This window comes from Hippocampus guttulatus, chromosome 2 (assembly GCF_054856545.1).
Source record: "Hippocampus guttulatus isolate MCC_2025c chromosome 2, RoL_Hgut_1.0, whole genome shotgun sequence".
In the NCBI taxonomy this organism is placed as follows: Eukaryota; Metazoa; Chordata; class Actinopteri; order Syngnathiformes; family Syngnathidae; genus Hippocampus; species Hippocampus guttulatus.
The window spans coordinates 15,433,406-15,452,960 of NC_141262.1; the positions used below are offsets into that span (position 1 = coordinate 15,433,406).

Below are 19,555 nucleotides of genomic sequence, written 5' to 3' on the forward strand. Positions count from 1 at the left end.
AAATCATTCTACATTCCCTTATTTTCTAACGTTGCCTTCTTTTGGATTTAAAACTAATTGAACTGTTTTGTATCGAGTTTAAGGCATTCACTATTTCTACAAGTGTTTCATAAATACAGTATACCATTACTATTAATACAAAGACAAAAAGCATCCATTGGTATTCGTTGAGCTGTATAAATGCCCTACATTGCCGAACATGGGTGAATACTGGCTTCCTGTATTTCAAAGGAAGCTGTGTCTTCAGCATCTAAAATAACATGCTGCATACTTTGGCACTCCACCTACATGTATGTCATTTTGTCAATGAGGATTTGTGTGTGTGTGTGTGTGTGTGTGTGTTGTTTGTTCATGGCCCCAAGCAGGGAAGAAGTGGTTCAAAGAGCACCGGAAACTTTGATGAAGGAGGTGTGTAATCAGAACTGAAAACCAATAACTGGCTCGAGCTGGAAAGACAGATTTACACGGAGAATAGGCCACCAGAAGCTGATTACGCAAGCACACACATATAAACACATTCAAACACACGCAAATAAATAATCTTTTATAAAAGAAAAACAAAACCTCATGAAATCACAAAGTTGAAAGGAAATCAGAGTCATTCAATAGGTTGCCCAATTGATTTTCCTGTGCAAAGTCATTCAACCGTTTGTAAACACCACCTTGTGAACTCATCCACTGTGAATTACATCCATTTGAAAAACACTTGAATAAATGTTCAATGCTTTGTCACGCATGAAAACAACAGAGGCGAGCTATTTGCATCGGCACCTCAACACTTTAACAGAATATAATCTGGATTCATTTACATTCAGGGTCTAAGGCTAAGGATCTGTAATAGACAGAGATGGTATACGTTACTGGTCTGCTGCTTTTCATTATGCAGTTAATGATTTTCTGTCAAGTTCAATTGTAAATGAAGGAGGCACAAAAGTGGTGGTGGGGGCGGGGGGTAAAGAGTGGAAGGGCAGGAGACAGGAAACTCCTCGTGATACATTACACCAGACACTGAGGATGTGCATCTCCATCTCAATGCACTGCCAACCGATCCCCCCGCGACTGTCGCCTGCTTGATGGTCTAATAATTAAAGCTATCAGCAAAATATTTTCTCCCCATCTGACAGAAAAATAAAAATGTGTTTCCTATTTCCGTTCGTGCAACCAACGACGATGAATACAATAAATGGATATTCGGGATGCAACGAACATTTTGGATCTAATTTAATTGAATGGCTTTTTTTTTTTTTAAATAAAGCATACGTGAACCCTTTGTAACCTATCGAGATTCATATGAAATTATCTTTTTCTGCTTGACAGATGAAAACCAGCTATAAATTGGTTTGATATTTCATGACGATAAGTTGTTTATTTTAATTTAATTAGTCAACTTAACTACATGCATGGTAGGTTAACTGGACACAATGTGTCCCACAATGTGACTGTGATTGTGAATGGTCGTTCTGCTATTATTATTTTTTTTACAATACATTTTTCAATGCATGTATAAAAGATCCAATATCCTAACTAACTCACCAGCAGAGAGTTTTTGGCAAATCACAGAAATAAATTTTCCAGTGCAAAGGGCTCTCTTGCATAAAAAATTACCATTCAAGGATGTCACAAAACCGCTAAACAGGAAACCAACATGGATATCAGAATCCCCAAAAAACATTAAGAGACCTACTCACGTGGTGGTGTAGAGCAGCATATGTGTAAGTGCAACTCAGACACGTCGGGCATCTAATGGTGATATTACAACTTACAGCTACCGTCACCCCCCCCCCACCCCCCCCCCCCCCCCCATTCACGTTGGGTTTCTGTGATTTTCCAGGATTCTTGTGTCTCCCCATTTCCCCTTATTTTTAATGGAAAACATACTCAATGTTTAGTTTTGGGGAGAAATCTTTGGGTTTGTATAATATGAATAAATAAAAACCAAATAAGAATTCAAACACCCCCCTCCTCCCAAATATAATATCAATTAAAATTGGTTAAATGATTCATGAATTTAAATTTTTAAAAAGTAAATCAAGGGGCCTCTCATAGTGTGGCTGTGGGCCAGTTTCACATCCTCGTATTGGATTGATGGCGATTGGCTACACTTGTAACTCCATTAGTTACTTAGCAACTGCCATGGAGAAGGGAAATGGTGTGAACATGGTGGGAAGCTACAATCAGCACCTAGGACAGTTCTGCATTCATTCTAATTCAGGGGGTGGACAATCAGTCTAATTATAATGCCGCTGACAAGCCCACAAATGGACACACATCTGGTCCCACATTATTGACTGGTAATTATATTGTCAATGCACCTCAATGTGGCTCCAACTGAGAGGTTTAACCCTCTCAGGCTCAAAATAAGTTCTTGTTACAGGTAAAGTAAAGGTACTTGGTTGTTACAAATCTGCATCACCTGCCCTGAGAGGGTTCACATAGACAAGCGTGATCCTTTAATTGCCCTGCAGTCAAATACAAAGTACTTTAGCACTTCTTTCCACCCACAACACATATACACAATCCCACTTGTGCATTGGTCCATACAGGCTCCCTGCGGCGAATATCTGCAACATGCTTAGCCATTATTTCTCTCTATCTCTCTCTGTCTCTCTCTCTCTCTCTCTCTCTCTCTCTCTCTCCCTCCCTCCCTCTCTCTCTCCCTCTCTCTGGCTCTCTCCCCCTATCTATCCTGTCCCAAGAGTCTTGCAAATTGAAAAGTCATTTAGTCTTCCTTATCTCCAACTCTCACCGAGATTGTCTCTTATTTAACCTAAACCTCTTGCCTTCAATCAGTATCTTGTTTTTCTCGCTCACATGAACTTTTTTTTTTCCTCTGTAGCTGTTTTTGCGTTGACCTTTTTCCCATTTAAAAATGCGTTATTAGTGAGACCTTTGAGAGAAATCGCTGAATAAAACAAATACATCTTGTCTAATTTTTTCCTCATAGCTTCATGGAGACACCTTTGTTTAAATTTAGCTGCAAAACCGGACCCAATAAAAAAGTCTGAACTCAAAATTATCTTTGCAAAGGCAAGATTATATGGCTATTGTGTACCGATTCAGGATGAAACATCAGGCAATATGTCTGTGTTGAAAACAGAAACCAGAAATGATGTTCTCAATTCTGTGCATTTCCAAAAGCAATATTCAATGTTTGTCTTTTAAAAAGGAAAGTGACTCTCAACAATTGTGAAGATGTCTTGAATCTACCGACTACGGCAAAATGTACATATTTGAAAAATGTTATGTGGTGGTATTGTATAAAAATCTCACTTCAAGTGTTTTAAGGAAGGTTGGTCCGAGACATCTGAAAGAAAAGATCGCTGACCCAGGAAAGAGGAGAGCAGAGCACCCACAGCAGTATAGTGCTGACCTGGAACATTGTTAGCTTCACTTCCTCTTTCTCATCTCATACAAGAGCAATATCCCAATTCTGTCATGTTTGGCAGCAAAGTGCAAAGTTCAGGTGCACAAAGCTGTACTGTGACTTGACGATGGCGGCTCAAACAGCTTTCTCGTCCCAGCAAGATATTTCAGATTTCCATCGTGAACATCAAGCACATTAGCGAATGTGGCTTGCAGTCTTGATCTTAAGGGAATGCAATCATTTCCTTGACCTTTAAAATATGTTGCGCTTATGTTTTCCTACTTTGTCCAATTGCTGTCTTACGATTTAATTCTAGTGCGTCTTGAATTTTAACATGCATAAAATAATGTTGCCATGATAAATGATGCAAGAGTTTGAATAAAATAGTCTCCCTTCCTTCACAGTGTTGCTCCTTTTCTTTTTTCTTTTTTTTTTGAACACGCATCTCAAGCAGCCGTAATCATGTTCTTGTACTTTGCCACCTCCAGTCTTGTTTCCCCTGTCCTTCTGTGTCTGCCCTCCTGGCTCACAGTAAGTTAAATTACAAGTTGTAAAGAGCAATCGTGACAGTGCAGAACTTAATTACACACAGGCTGACAGAAAGGACAATGTGTTACTTTGGTATTTTCTTTCTCTCTCTCCAGCCGCTCCAACACTTAGCCGTATCTTCTTTCTCGAACATTTTTTTTCTATTGTTTCTCTCCCTGCTTATAACAATGTATTCCACATGATGACTGAATGCTTATTATAGTTGTTGGGGTATGGAGGGGCCGCTGGCTGCCTTTAGCGACATAAAAGAGTCAACGATGCATGCGTACCTAATGAAGTGGTGAGGATATAAAAGGTGTAATTATCTCCTTCCTTTCATGAGTCCACACAAGTCAATTGTGTCTTCTTTGAAACTTTCCCGTTTGGACGCAACAGATGGAAATGCATGTGCACACATATTCAAATTCATCAAAAATTGTGATCTACACTTTCCGAATCCCTTCTCTCTCTGAATAATTTTGCTTTGTGTCTTCCTAACGTTGAAGCATGTTGCCGGGTTTAATTAATTATAATAGACCAGTTTAATTGGGGGGGAAAATGCATCACTTTAAGTACATTTCATAGCCAAATTAAAGTAAGACTTCATTAATTTTACATGTGTGGTTTGATTGGTAGGATTTAATTAGTTTATGTTGGGAAAATGCAAAAGAGCTGAAATATACACCTCTACAGTATATATACTGCATATTGATATATTTCCTTTTTATGGCAACATTTTCAACACACGGATACATCCACGATTGGTCCGACGACACGTAAACGATAAATGGGATTTCACTTTTAAAGTCCTTTTCCACCTGAGAAACTCAAAGCTATTTCAACGTTGTTTTCTCATTCACCTTCTGATGATGTAGCATCGGGAGCAGCAGGGGGGTTCAGTATCTTAAGGATACTTCAGCATGGTCACAACGGCTGGGAATCAAACCGCCAACCTCTGGAGATGCAGTCTACTACTGAGCCATGCCACCCCAACGATATCACTTGTGTAATGTACACGTGGCACGTTTTTCAATGTTTCTACAAAACCTTTTCAGTGTAAATTACTTCATTTATTTCGAGTATGTTACTGCGCCTAGGTACACCTTCTTCCCTAAAAATCTTGACATTTTCCAAACATGACACAGCAGGAACATATTTGGGGATCATTCTGTAGAGTCTAGTTGTATTTCTTGAACTGAAGGGGTGATTAGTGGAGACCTATTTATGTCACGTTCTCTTTTGCCTCTTGTCCATATTAAATATGTGAGAAACTAAAAGTCACACACGCACACGTGCACACGCACACTTCATCATACATTTCACACATTCCAAAAATATGTCCGGAAGGTTAATTGATGACTCTAAATTGTCCATGTGATTGGTTGATCATGCGGCACGGTGATCGACTGGTTAGCACGCCGGTGTCAAGATTTGGTTTGGGACCAACAGGTGGCAATGTAGGGCTCCCCCTGCAGCTGCACACCTGTTGGTCATTATGTAATTATTAGTATAAAAGGACTCCCGGCCGACCACTCATGGTCGGGTCATTGTTTGTGTTTGCTTGATTGCTGCTGTCATGTTTGTTGTGGTCATGTTTCGGTTTGTGATAGTTTTTGCGTCAGTCATGGCAACGGTTTACGACTTTGGATTATTTTTGTTTTCAGGACTTTGTTTTGTTTAGGATTTAGTTTACTCTGTGTTTTAATACACTTCTTCAAGTTCGCCCTGCTCCTCCCTCTTGCCTGCTTTTTGGGGTCCACCACCATCGCACAACGTGGCAGCCGGCCTCATAGCACAGAGGTGCGGGGTTCGATTCCGGCTCCAGCCTCCCAGTGTGGAGTTTGCATGTTCTCTCTGTGCCTGCGTGGGTTTTCTCAGGGCACACCGGTTTCCTCCCCTATTCGAAAAATATGCATGGTAGGCTGATTGAACACTCCAAATTTTCCTAGGTGTGAGTGTGAGCGCAGATGGTTTTTCGTCAATGTGTGCCCTGCGATTGGCTGACAACCGGTTCACCAACTACCCAAAGACAGCTGGGATAGGCTCCAGCATGCCCGCGACCCATGTGATAAGCAGAATAGTAAATGGATGGATGGATGGATGATTGCTCATCTATGTGTGCCCTGCGACTGGTCGGCAACCAGTCCAGGGGGCAACGCGCCTACTGCCCAAAAATGCAACCCTCTTGAGGATAAAGCGGTTCAGATAATGGATGGATTTTCACAATTAAAAACAGGATCTCAATAAACTGCCTTTCATGCTGAGGTCACAATACAAAATAATGTCATTTACACTGTCTCTTGTAGCCTAACAGACAGTGTAAATGACATTAACAGGCAGTGGGAAGAAATACGGGTTGACTCACTCACTAACAGATACAGTACATTTTGTGGAAGAGGCAGGTAAGATATTTTTACTAGATGACAGGACAGGGGCGCCAACGAGCCAACTAGTTGTACAATATATAGGCAATTACAAAATACCCTGATTAATTATTTGATTTAAAATAAATAAAAACACGCTGTTACTTGAGGTCAACAGTATTTTCAATTTTTTAAAATAATGCATACGTGTGTGGAGAATTGGAAATTTGATTTGTGTGTGAGCGTGCTTGCGCGTGTGTCCTTGCGGAGCCGAATCCCTTGGTGTACGGACTCAACGTCATGTCAGCTTTTATCAATATTTGAATGCAGAACAAGAGAAGGGATGAATATTTAAACTGACCTTGGAACTCGACACAGAGATGCGACAAGCGAAAAAGCGACAGGAAGCAAGAGGGACAATGTGGCGTTGAGAGGGGATGTACAGTCTTGCAGCAAAGAGAGGAGAGGTTGATTTTATGATTTTATTTTAAAGTCGTAAAGTTGTTGTAGCGATAAATTGGGTTATGGATACCATGTTGCACACAGAATATTCTCCACATTGTTTAACGATCAATGACCCAAAGGGTCTACGGCAGGGGTCACCGACCTTTTTTGAGAACTCAATTGAGAACCACACTTACTGGTTGTTGTTCAATGGACTTTCACTGTTATTACACAGAATTGATTTTCATTTATTTGAAGAAACCGATCATGTTCATGATTTCCAACAATAATTATGAAATAGATACATAGCACCATGCAACTTGTTCTATACATCTCTGCTATTGTTTCCACTTTTAATGATCACGTCTCAACCCAGTCCCGTCACTGGGGTGCTATTTTTGGAGTAGCCTAAGGGCTACTCATGTGGTGTTGGTGCTCACTGATCTAAAGCATCGCTTTTCATCTTTTTTTATTTTAATTTTTTAAAAGTGTATCACTTATACGTGCAGAAGCGTCAAATAATTACAAAGAATATGTTGATAGCTCTCTGTAGGCAACCCCTTTGGAGGATAGTGAGTTTGCTGGTAACTCCAGTTGATTTAACAAATGAAACAAACACTAAAATAAAAAATAAAAAGAATACATAAAAAAAAGTCTTCCCTGAAACCACACATGTGCGACTTGGGAGATCAAACTTGAAAATCTACATCCTGAGAAAAATGCTAAAAACCATCATCCATTTTGAGAAGAAGAATTGCTTGATCTTTATCGATGTAACACACATGTCGCAGATCGGGCTGCATGCAGAGCAGCTGGTTAGCAAACGAGCCATTGCTAATGTTTCTTTTAGTTCTTTAGTCAGCTGAAGAACACCCACTTCACACAAACGGCCTGTCATCCTTGGCTTAGAGAGGCAACAAATGTGCAGCGTGTAGCGACTGGTGGGTGAGCACACTCCCACCAACACAAAAGCATGCACAGTTTCATGAAGGGAGAGCTGCTGTAATACGGCAAACATTCTATCCTAGATTGTTCCTTAGTCCTGCCAGATCTCAGCTATTGTGTTGAAATATGGGGAAACAATTATTAATGTTCCGTATATCCATCCATCCATCCATTTTCCGAACCGCTTGATCCTCACTAGGGTCGCGGGGGGTGCTGGAGCCTATCCCAGCCATCTCCGGGCAGTAGGCGGGGACACCCTGAATCAGTTGCCAGCCAATCGCAGGGCATACAGAGACGAACAACCATCCACGCCCACACTCACACCTAGGGACAATTTAGAGCGTCCAATCAGCCTGACATGCATGTTTTTGGAATGTGGGAGGAAACCGGAGCACCCGGAGAAAACCCACGCAGGCCCGGGGAGAACATGCAAACTCCACACAGGGAGGCCGGAGCTGGAATCGAACCCGGTACCTCTGCACTGTGAAGCCGACGTGCTAACCACTGGACTACCGGGCCGCCCGTTCCGTATATCCTTTCTTCATATTGCCATTCATTAGAAAATGTATTTTAATTTTATTTATGTTATTTAAAACACAAATACAAACTTAGTAAATCCGTAGATATCAAGTAATCCGAAATTAGTGAGATGGCGCTTTGTCCGAGAAAGAACCCATTCCATTTTGTGCAGATCAGGATAAAGATGGGGACTGGACTGGCATCCAGATAATGCTGGCGGGTGATGAAAAAGATGCTGTGCGTGGTAGCGGTTGGAACATGTCAAATGGACATGTTTAGCATTTTTAAGGCTTGGTGGATGTTTGCAGTCATTCTGGTTAGTGGATGATTTTATTTCTCACTCCTGTCCTTGTTGGACTCAAGATAAGATCTTATCACCATCCACCTTCTCAGATAATCTATTGCTTTTCTGGAGAGTGATGAAACTGTTAAAGCCCTATCTCACCGAGCTGCGAAGTGTGCAAGCACGTAGTGAAGTTTTGTTTTTTTTCCCCCCATCGGGATTCATTGAATGTCGCACGCGGCCACAAAGATGTTCATCAACAATTTTCATGGTCTCAAAAAGTTTTTGTTGTCACAAAGAAATTTGGAACAGGTTCAAAATTTGAAGGTCGCGAAATAAAATGTTTCAGAATGTCTTTTCAACTGTACTGAAAGTACCCTGAGAAAAGAAAATAAAAACATTAGCTCGGTGTGCACACACTGGCAAACCTTCGTCGCTCAGTGAGATACGGCCTTTAAGGTGTGGCCTTAACCAGAACAACTATGTTTGTAGAAAAGATGAAGAGATGACAAAGGTACAGCCAAAAGGCTAGTGCCTGCTACAGATGGACACAATGAAACGCTCCAAATTGATAAGGAAGGCACACCTTGCCATTAAGTGTGTCTGTTATGTGTAAACACAGTGTTAGTTTGTGACGGCGTGTATCTGCATTGAAAAAGAATGCCTGTATCAATTTCAGCATTGCCAATCCACTGTTGCAACTGATCTACTAATTAGCACTGCCACTGCAAATGATCAATTTGCAAAAAAAACAGCTTTCGTGTCATGTAAATGTCATCATTTTACACCTTTAGATGCTAAGAGGGGTTTTCACAGCTCCTGCAACAGAAAAGTAGATACTGTGAAAAAGAAATAGGTTGTCTGTCTTGAGAAATCAATTTTGATTTGGTTTCCGTTAATCCCAGCCATCCATTTTCTTTAGTGCTTGTCCAAATTAATTTTGCCAGTGAGCTGGAACCCATCATAGCTGACTTTGGGCGAGAGGCGGGGTACACATTGGACTGCTCAACAGCTCCCCTTCACTGTCTTTCTTATTTTTTGAGAACAAGATGGAAAAACACACTGAAAGAATTTCCCCCTCATTGAAATCACTTCTATTCTAATACGTTTATTTTAGAAAACAGAAATAAGCAATGACTTTTTTAAAAAAAGCATTTTGCATCATTTCATAATGCATGCATTCAATTTTGTTTTCAGAGTAAAACACTGCTGGTAACCACCTTTCATCCCAAGTGCTAGTTAAGGCAGACGCCTTTTTAGGCCTGATTGGGAATATTCTCATTCCTCCAGAATCATAATCAGAATCATCTTTATTGGCCAAGTATGTAGAACACACAAGGAATTTGTCTCCGGTATAACACGCTGCATTAGTATCATCGTAAACAAGGACATGACAAATAGGTATGCAAGGACATTTCGTAATGTAGTGTGGGGTGGGCTCCTCTGTTTGTCTTAGAAGACGTTTCGCTGTTCATCTGAGAAGGCTTCATCACGATGTGTCATTGAAAACATCACCAAAAAACCCTTCGGCAAGCATCACCATTGCTGCGATGTCCTTTAGCAAGAGATTCTTGACGATACCGACAGAAGCTTAGCTTCAGTGTCCCATTGCATATACGCTTGACAAATGAATATGTTGGATATTTTGATCATATATTGTGCAGCTTTCTAATCTTTGAAAGTCTCCTCCTCACCACCACCTCTAGCCGCCAGGGCCCCTTTTTCTTATCATAGCGTGTCGCCTTTTAGCTGCAGTGGTGGCTGCATCACAGCAGAGCTTGAAAGAACTGACACAAGGAAATTGTAGTTCCTGTCCACATGGCGTCCAGTTAAAAAAAAAAAAACTCACAAGCACTGAGCGAGAGGAGCTCTCGTAGCCTATCTTTGGATGCATGTAGCAATCGCCCACATAAATGTCCGCTTGGCTCAGCTCTGATCGCATAATTGCTTTGTGCACACCTCACCCACACACACATTCAAAAGAGCACACACACGGAAGCATGCAGAGCGATTACACACTCCACAGCTCCACACCCCTGGTCCTAACACATACATGTACTGTGCACAAACAAAATCATGAAGCGGAGGTTTGGAGCACGCAGGTAGGCCTGTGATCAAACCGGAACACGTATTGACAATGACAAACTAGTGCTACCGGCACACCACCTACACAGTCGATTTATTTTGTGAGTGTATTAGAGACCCACACAAGCAACTAAATGGAAAAGGTGAAGAGAAAGAAAGGAAATTAGCCACACAGCACATGGCAGTGTGACAGAGGATGCGTACATGGTGAAGGTCAAGTGGTGCGGCAGGTGAAGTAGTGTATGCACAAAGCAACATCTTTCTAAAACAGAACGGAAACATCAACTTAACCTTTTCATTTTGTGTCCTTTTTATGCCATGACATGCCTGCCAGAGGCTGAATTAAGATCCCGACTTTAATACATCAAACACCTTTGAAGAATGACAAATCTGTAAGGCTCAACATTAGGTAGAATATACAGCACCTCTGCAGGGGCACATTCTTCTATGTGATGAAGTCAGAAAAAGTGCGAGGCTGCGCATTTTTGTCAGCTGCGCAGATTCCCCCGTCGGCTTAAGTATGCCACTTACGCACCTTCCTGAAATGGCTTCGCTCTGGGTGGAGCGATCTTAACATCAGGGCGTGATGCTGACAAATCTGTCTCCCATAGACTGAGGAGTCTTTTGGCCGTACCTCTTGAAGGCAACACATCAGTTTGCACATTTTGAGTCATTTCACAGCTGCTGACAGCGAGTGATGTCTGTCACCGGCCAACTGGACCGATTCGTTCTGACGGAGTTGGGGTTGTCACACCTGTCGCACAAATGCTCATTGACTGATCAAGAACTCTAAAGGTGTCCCTACTACAATACAATAATGGCCCAACGTCGACAACATATCTTATTGGTGAAAAAAAAAAGGATCAGCGCCGGTTGGACTTTTTCCTTCACCTCTGAGGAGCATTTCCGTATGCTGATGTAACTTGGGGTTGAAGCGCTGATCACAAACAATATAGCAATGGGCCGTGAGTTAGATTTTTTATGAGGGGGACAATTGATGCGCCACACGTGCAGTGCGTTGCTCGGCAACTTGGGCAACTTTCTATGTGCACTGTCTCCTGCACATTCCGTTATGAGCTCAATTGCTCGTATTGGATTGATTCAAAAGTGAACGGAAAACAACACGCTCCTTCAGAGTAAGCTGCTGAGGGGCCACGTACACACCATGTGCAACAACATTTGGATCCGCAATGTTGATTCAACAATCAGAGGATGACATCTTTTCAATTAAGGGCACCATCGAACTTCCCCGAATCATGTCTCTTTGGCAATTGCGCACATATTTCCAGGTTACACATCATGGGTGTGTCAGAAAGCTAGACTGGAGAATCATCGCGTCTTGAAAATTTGTTAGAAAGGAGCGTAAGGAATTGACAAACGGATTATAGCCTCTAATGCGAGGCGACAAGAACTATCTCATAAATGTGGCTTTCACAAGGCAATAGAATGCTCAGTATGGAATGATACCATCAGAGCTGTGTTAGAACTGTAATTGTGTCAGAGATACTTTTAGGTAGAGTTCAAGATGTGGATTTTATTTAATTGTATCGAACTCAAATTTTTTGCTGAGTGTCAAACTAGACTTTTTTTTTTAACTCGCTTACCCCTACCATAACGTTTGCAATTCTGAGTGGAGTGAAATTGTAATTCTACTGTGCGTGTGTTCTGTGTAATTGTGGAGCACTCTGTTGTTTGAACGGTTTATATTACAGGGGAATCAATGTTATCTATATAGATTTCATTGCAGGGCCAGCATTTCCAACGTTATTGAATAATTTTTTGGGTGCGTTCATTCTTTTCCGTTGCTCAGCAGGGGTACATAGTTAGAATATTGCTACAATTATAGGGGAAAAGCATTCCCCCAGCAAAATATACCAGGAGCAAGTAGAAGAGTTAAAAAAAATACACCAAATCTGAATTCATCTGCTGTCACACAGGTGTCAACCCTCCACATCCATTTGTGCTTAATGAAAAGCTTGCCTCGGTTTTTTGTTGATATCCTTTATTTGTCCCACACTGGAATGAGAACTATAAAGGCAAAGGCAATGATGTAATTTGATAGGGTGACATGGGACTTGAACGTGACACTCTGTCTAGCCATACAGTACATTCCAAAGAAATAGCAACAATGCATTTTGCGGCAGCATTAAAACAGGGAGATCAAGCTCAAGTAATCCAAAATATTTTTATAGCATACAGACTGTGAAAAGTGTTTGTGTTGCACTCGTCTATATTGCGCCTTTCATGTTGCACTCTCCTGTAAAGAAAAGATTTGAATCGTTGATTTTTCATTTTAAATGTAATGAAATCTGTTACTGTTTCAAGGAAATGTGCATTTTGCTCCTTTACTGTGCTTTTGGTGTCTAGTTATAGCTAGCATGTACTCATTTATGTGGCTTCATCTTTATAACCAGCGCCCCTCAATGATCCAAACACCTTTGACATCTCAGATCTTTTGTCTTGTTATCATAACATACAAAGTGTTATTGAATTTACGTGGTATTGATCATGCGACTACGTTAAGCAATTCCAGCAGGATCATTGGCAAGACACAACAAATCAATCCTCCATATGAATGTCATCAGCTGCTCATTGATGAACACATTTTCTCAACATCAGCCTCACTAACAGCAGCAGTGCCATAGGTCTGTTACAACAACTGAGCCAAAGATGGGATGGGAAACAAAAAAGCAAAAGTCTTCAACAGATAATTAGAGTGACCAGAAATAGGAAATAAAGAGAAGGGAAAAATGAGAAGAGGTGTTTGCAATACAGAATAAAGTGAACCAAAACATCTGGGCCAACAGATATCACAGAGGATCCGGTGACAACAACCAACTGAAAGCTTTCATCCTACCAGAGTTCCGCTTCGAGATGTACTTGACGTCATCGCTGGCTCCTGGGGCAAGGAGGTCAAGGATGAGGAGGAGAAAGAGTGACATCTTCATTACTCTCCTCTCCACTAGGACCTTAAGATCAAACCAGATAGAAATGTTGTTACACATAACATGTCAAGCATAATTCCGTCACAGATCCACCCACAAAAACAAGAAATTAACATTACAAAATCGCTAACACCCTTCTGACCATGGCCACCAGGCGAATCCCAGTAGATGTTATTTGAATTATCTTTTATTCTATATTGCGATATGTACGCATGTACTACCTGAATCTATTGAGGTAAAACATTATTTATTTTCAGTTTTTTTTTTTTTTAAGTCAAAGGGTTTTGGTGGCTCCTCTTCATGGTCCTTTTTTTCCCCAATGGCTGTCATTCACATGATATTGATGAAGCCGAAAGACATACCAATTTGCAAGCCATTTCCCACAAACCTCATGTGGCGGTGTAAGATCAAAACGATGTAAATTTTTGAACGATCCTTTTCACCAGTCACCATGACTAAAACACATTCATGTTGAGTAATTTGGTGGTTATTATGCAAGTCGAGCCGTCAGTATGTAGCTGACGCTTCAATCAGTCATGTGAAATTAGCAGAATACAAGATCCAAAGTGGGCGGCCCGCTAGTCCAGTGGTTAGCACGTCGGCTTCACAGTGCAGAGGTACCGGGTTTGATTCCAGCTCCGGCCTCCCTGTGTGGAGTTTGCATGTTCTCCCTGGGCCTGCGTGGGTTTTCTCCGGGTACTCCGGTTTCCTCCCACATTCCAAAAACATGCATGGCAGGCTGATTGGACGCTCTAAATTGTCCCTAGGTGTGAGTGTGGGCGTGGATGGTTGTTCGTCTCTGTGTGCCCTGCGATTGGCTGGCAACTGATTCAGGGTGTCCCCCACCTACTGCCCGGAGACGGCTGGGATAGGCTCCAGCACCCCCCGCGACCCTAGTGAGGATCAAGCGGTTCGGAAAATGGATGGATGGATGGAAGATCCAAAGTGCTATTTTGGGGGGGGGGGGGGGGGCATGCTCGAGTGATGGTGAAATGACGCTTCATGAACCATTGAAACTTTTATTCTATGGCCCTATCAAGTGGTCAATAAGATCAGGCAGTAAAATACACAGAATGAATTAAAAGGCTAATACCGCAATTTTAGCAGTAGGTGTTTAGTACAAATATGACATACATAACAAATGTAACATCGTAAGTACAGTGTTTATGAGTAGAATTAAGTATGAAAACTGTCAAATCTATTATTGGGGCTGAACCCAGGACTGTAATTGGAGGGGCAGCACTCGATCAACTGCGCCAGCGGACCATACATTTATGCTGACATGCAACAATTTACTACACAGTACTTTGTGACATTTTTGTTTGGCTCTGTGGAGTGCAATTTTTTTTTCCAATGTAAAACATGTTTCTTGACTCAATCTAGCTTTGGAAACACTACCATTGTGACATGATCACAGCAGCATATCACCAGTGACTAACAGAGTCCAATTAGTTCTGGCTGAGTAAAGGTCAAAGCCATAGCACACAACAACAACAGCACATGGGGCTGTGTTTGGGCTTACAGTGAAGTGAGAAAATCAGAGTGCAAGGCAAACAGACGAAGAATAAATGACAGCATGTGTTGCTGGATGCAGTGGCGTGCAAAGAGTGGAACTGAGGGGGCAGGGCCCCGAGCATCTAACTTTGTTAGGGCATCCAAACAAGGGTTAATGTTCATTCAAGCCGGTAGTGGGAATCTGGACGTACAGTAGGTCAGAAAAAAAATATGCTCCAACCCACGTCCTAGGTTTCCACCCGCATTTGACTGTCCAAACCTCCCATCTCCATTGATGATCAGTTTCCAATGGGCATGGCCACCAGAGTTGAAGCAACAATGCTTCACACACAACTGACTGGATGGCCATGCAATGACATCGCAATATGATCTTCACGGACAAACAATCCCTCAATGAAAGTATGTCATATGCCATGTCCAAATTTGGTCAATTTCAATTTTTAGATAAAATACAAATCAATACTATTGGTCAGTTCCCATGTGAGTCTGTTGTTTTTACAAATTATTGACCAATCAAACATGTTAAGAATGTCTCAATAAAGATGATTTTTTTTTTTTTTGGAGGGGGTGGGGGTTCCTGAAAACCATTATTTTGGCCATGAGATTTAAGCCCGGCGGTTGCACCTCTTCGTGTATATGTATTATAAGCTGTTGCTCACCATGTGAGGAATATTTTTGTACGAACAAAACAATTATTTGCTCTATCCAAATACCCCAATGAATGATACTATTAATGACTGTGACAAGAAAGTGAGCTCCATTAAATGGTTTGGAATGAGCCCTTTGTTGACCTTTAAACTGGCATGGAATGAAGGATTTCTTTGCTCTTTTAGGGTCAGAGCAGTGGTTATCGTCCAAGTCCTCTTCGGTCTTTGTCGTAAAAAAGGTTAAACTCATCAATCGGATCCATTTACCCAGTTTTCCCAGTTGCTCTACCGTGGTAAAAACACCACTACCAAAATTTTACACATTGTCTGAACAGTATTAAGGAAAATATGAGTGTTTTTCGGACAGTTTTGTGTTGTTTTGTTACATAAATGTTATCATGTCACTAGATGACAGTGTACGACTCATCATTGGGGTATGAGGCCATGGATCAACTGAACGCTGTCATCCCATGGCACAAACGGCAACGCTGCCAGCTTGTCTAATTAACGATGGTCTCTCATGCATTGCTTCTTAGACCAACATACTGTACAACATCTCCTTTGGCATGCAAGTGGGGGGTTAAGCATCATTTGGATAACGCCTGAGTTCAGATTTTTCATGAGTAACGATAAGGGGATTTTTCAGTCCTATTAAAAAAAAAACTTTTCAGCACAATGGAAGTGGAAGCACACGTTAGATTACATATTTGTATATCCTTGTTAATCAAAAGAAAACATTTTATATATACAGTATACTGTATATATATATATATATATACACAGTATATTTATATATATATGTATATATATAAAGGTTATCTTATCTTGTCTGTTTTATGCCCAGCTCATTTCTCGGAAACTGAAAGGAGTTCCCCAATAGTTTCAATCTTATATTATGAGATGCAACACAATTGTTCCAAATGCCAGGTTGAATGTCACCGACTTGTTAATCAAATGTGTTTATAAACCTCAGTGTGGACATAATGTCTGGTCTTAGACACATTTTAGAAATGGCACCCTGCTGTAACAAACCGACTCATATATCAAGTTGACAATGCTGCTGATAAAAATTATAAAGAATAATCATGAAAAAATAATAATCTCTTGTTGTACAACAAGAGAATCCGACCTCATTTTTGAAGAATACAGTATTCCTTTGTTTATTTTGGAGGTTACAGTATATTCCAATAAACGTTTTTTTTCTTACCATTCATCCATACACCTTACGTGCTTTTGCATTGTCATACAGGTCATCTCATAACTAAACACAACCCGCTGCATCTTAACCTATGTTTCCTCCACTACCACCCATTCATCTCTCACTCGCACACGCGCACGCACGCACGCACGCACTCACACACACCAAGAGTCAGTGAAAAAGAGTGCAGGCCTATTAGAGCACTGCAAACCTTTCATCCTTTATGTTGCTTTGCTCTAATAATGATATGCCAACACCCAAGCATGGGGAGATCTAACAGGGTCCAAGTGTGTGTAACGGACACAATACTGTACCTTGTATCACACAAACATCCAGATATAAATGATGGCCTTTGCTCGGTGCTTGCTTTTTGAGTTAGAATGTGTGTTTGGGGGGTCTATATTTCCATATGAATGCATATTGTCATGAATCCCGGTGGACCAGCATAGTGGTATACCGCTGGATCAGCATGAGAATGCTGTTGGACTAGCCTGGGATGTGGAACAGTATGGGATACTGGTAAAGCTGGTTTCACGGTGTTGCTGGATGGGTCTGTATGTGCAATTTTCGATATGTACCGTCAAAACTATTGAAAAATAAATGTGCCCGCCCTTTAAAATTAAGTTAGTGGCATGAGTACTCCACCAGCTAAGGTACTTAAGCTTTTAACTAGATGTTATATTTTGTCCATTCCGGCATCAATTTTATCAATAACAATTTATGAGTATGTTTCAAGTTTACTAAGTGGAGTTTGTAGCTGGAAATAGTAATTCATAATAGTCTATTTAGCCTTTGCCTGCGGTGCGGGGGTACGGGTGGCCAGGGTTGGCCAATTGACTGCATACTGAAAGAATGTGCAATTGATCTGAAAGCAAACTTTAAAATGATCTGTTTGAACAACAGTCAACCCTGACAGTAACTATCAATCAAAAGCATTACTTTACCTCCATAGCAAGGAAACAACATGGTTGAGAGGTCCTTATTTATCATACCATCAACAGTCACTTTTTCATGAAATACATAAGATATCAATAAAAATGTAAAAAGTAGAAATGAACTGAAATAAAAAGCGGAATGTGCCCTACTGCTGTTTTGTATGAGCTTTCAAAAATTGATTTCATCATAAAAAAGACAAATGGAATTTGTTTTATTTAAGGAAGTCAGGCATGGTGGCTCCACCCCCCCCCCCCACCCCCCTCCTCCCCTCCCACCCGCCTCCCCTTCCCACACACTGGATGATGGTGTTGGCATGAACACTCATTCATATTAATATAAACACTCAATCGTGGCCGAGTGCAGTGTCAACACTACATTTTGTTGCTGTGACACACTTTTGGGTGTTAAACATTTCACACTTGCATAAATGTTCCTTAAGAAACGGGTAGTGTAGAAGCATATTGACACTTGTGTTAAATTAACAAAAGCATATCTGCAGTGTAAAAGTATCATGGGAAAGGTTAAAAGTTCACAATTACAAAGTGGAGATTTAAACTGGTTTGATTCTGAATTAGACACTGAAGCAAATGTGCACGCGCGCACACACACACACACGTGCAAGTGCAGATAGCAAGCTATTCTGGTCTCAAATAGACCAATGCTAAGCCATTAGGGTGCATCAGCCACACATCCAATATTAAAGACACCCTCAAGCTCTTTTCTGTCACACTATCTTTTCTCTCCCAAACTGCATGAGTCATGCCGTTTTGGTTACCGAGGCAGCCTGTGTTTTACGTGGCAGCATAAGCCGCCTTGTCATCATTATGAAAAATGTGATATCTGTCCTTTTAATCTCCTCATCAGGATGTGTAATTAGTTTGAATCTGGATTTATGTGCTGTACTCCAAATTTGGCTGGATATAAATTGTGCATTACACTGAGCCTGAGCAATGTCTAATATCTGAGTACTTCCCTTTTGCTTTCTTGTATTCGCGTGCACACTATTATTTCTACACTTGGGATTTTCATTTTTATGTTTTTAACATTACCAGCCTTGTAGTACACCGTAGTCACAGTTGTGACAATGTAAATGTTCCACTGGTCTTCCTCAGTTTAGGTCACTGGCACGTACTGTCCAACGCTCGCTGAGTGGATTCAAGCAGAACAGTGTACACTCACAAATATTTAACCACAAAAAAAGTGCACGACAGTTCAAGTCATGTACACATACATTAGTGTAATACAAAGCTATTATTTTAATTATTCCTCCAAATTATAATGGGATTCAGTGGAGCTGTATTCTCTCTGCTTTTGCAAAGAAGATAATGCTCAGTTTTGATATACTGTCTGTCAAGGAAAAAATAATTTAACATAATTTTAAGTGATTATTTTTCCATTAGCAGTTTGCTGGCAAACGACAATTGATGGTAAACTTTGAAAACGTGATGGACTAAACACCGGCGGAAGCGGAAGAGGACAGTACATTGAGGACTTCTGTGTGCCTGTCCACATACATCCAGGTTCTTCATGGTGAAACTCTGCTTTGATGAGCAGCAGAGGCAGTGGGCTATTAACATTCGCAAGGATAAATTTGTAGTCACAGAGAGCACTAAAATGTATTCGCCGTGTTTTCTTCCTGCTAATGTAATAATGCAGCCATCAACCCCACAAGGGCGTTGTTTGTTCACACTAGACTCCCAGAACCCGCATTTTGGCAGTTCTCAAAATTGGATGTGTTGTTACTCTTTTGCAATGGATTAACAATGTTCCTGGCCTTTTAACT

General features: G+C 41.0%; 1 protein-coding gene across 2 annotated transcripts in view; it reads right to left on the minus strand.

The window, feature by feature from the left end:
* Positions 1–19,555, minus strand: part of il1rapl2 (interleukin 1 receptor accessory protein-like 2) — a 237,051-nt gene that overhangs the window by 183,551 nt on the left and 33,945 nt on the right. For both annotated transcript variants that reach the window (XM_086138595.1, XM_086138587.1), the window contains exon 2: positions 13,389–13,500. In XM_086138595.1, coding sequence (XP_085994721.1) covers positions 13,389–13,479 — 91 coding nt within the window. In that variant the 5' untranslated portion in view covers positions 13,480–13,500. The remainder of the gene's footprint in view (positions 1–13,388; positions 13,501–19,555) is intronic.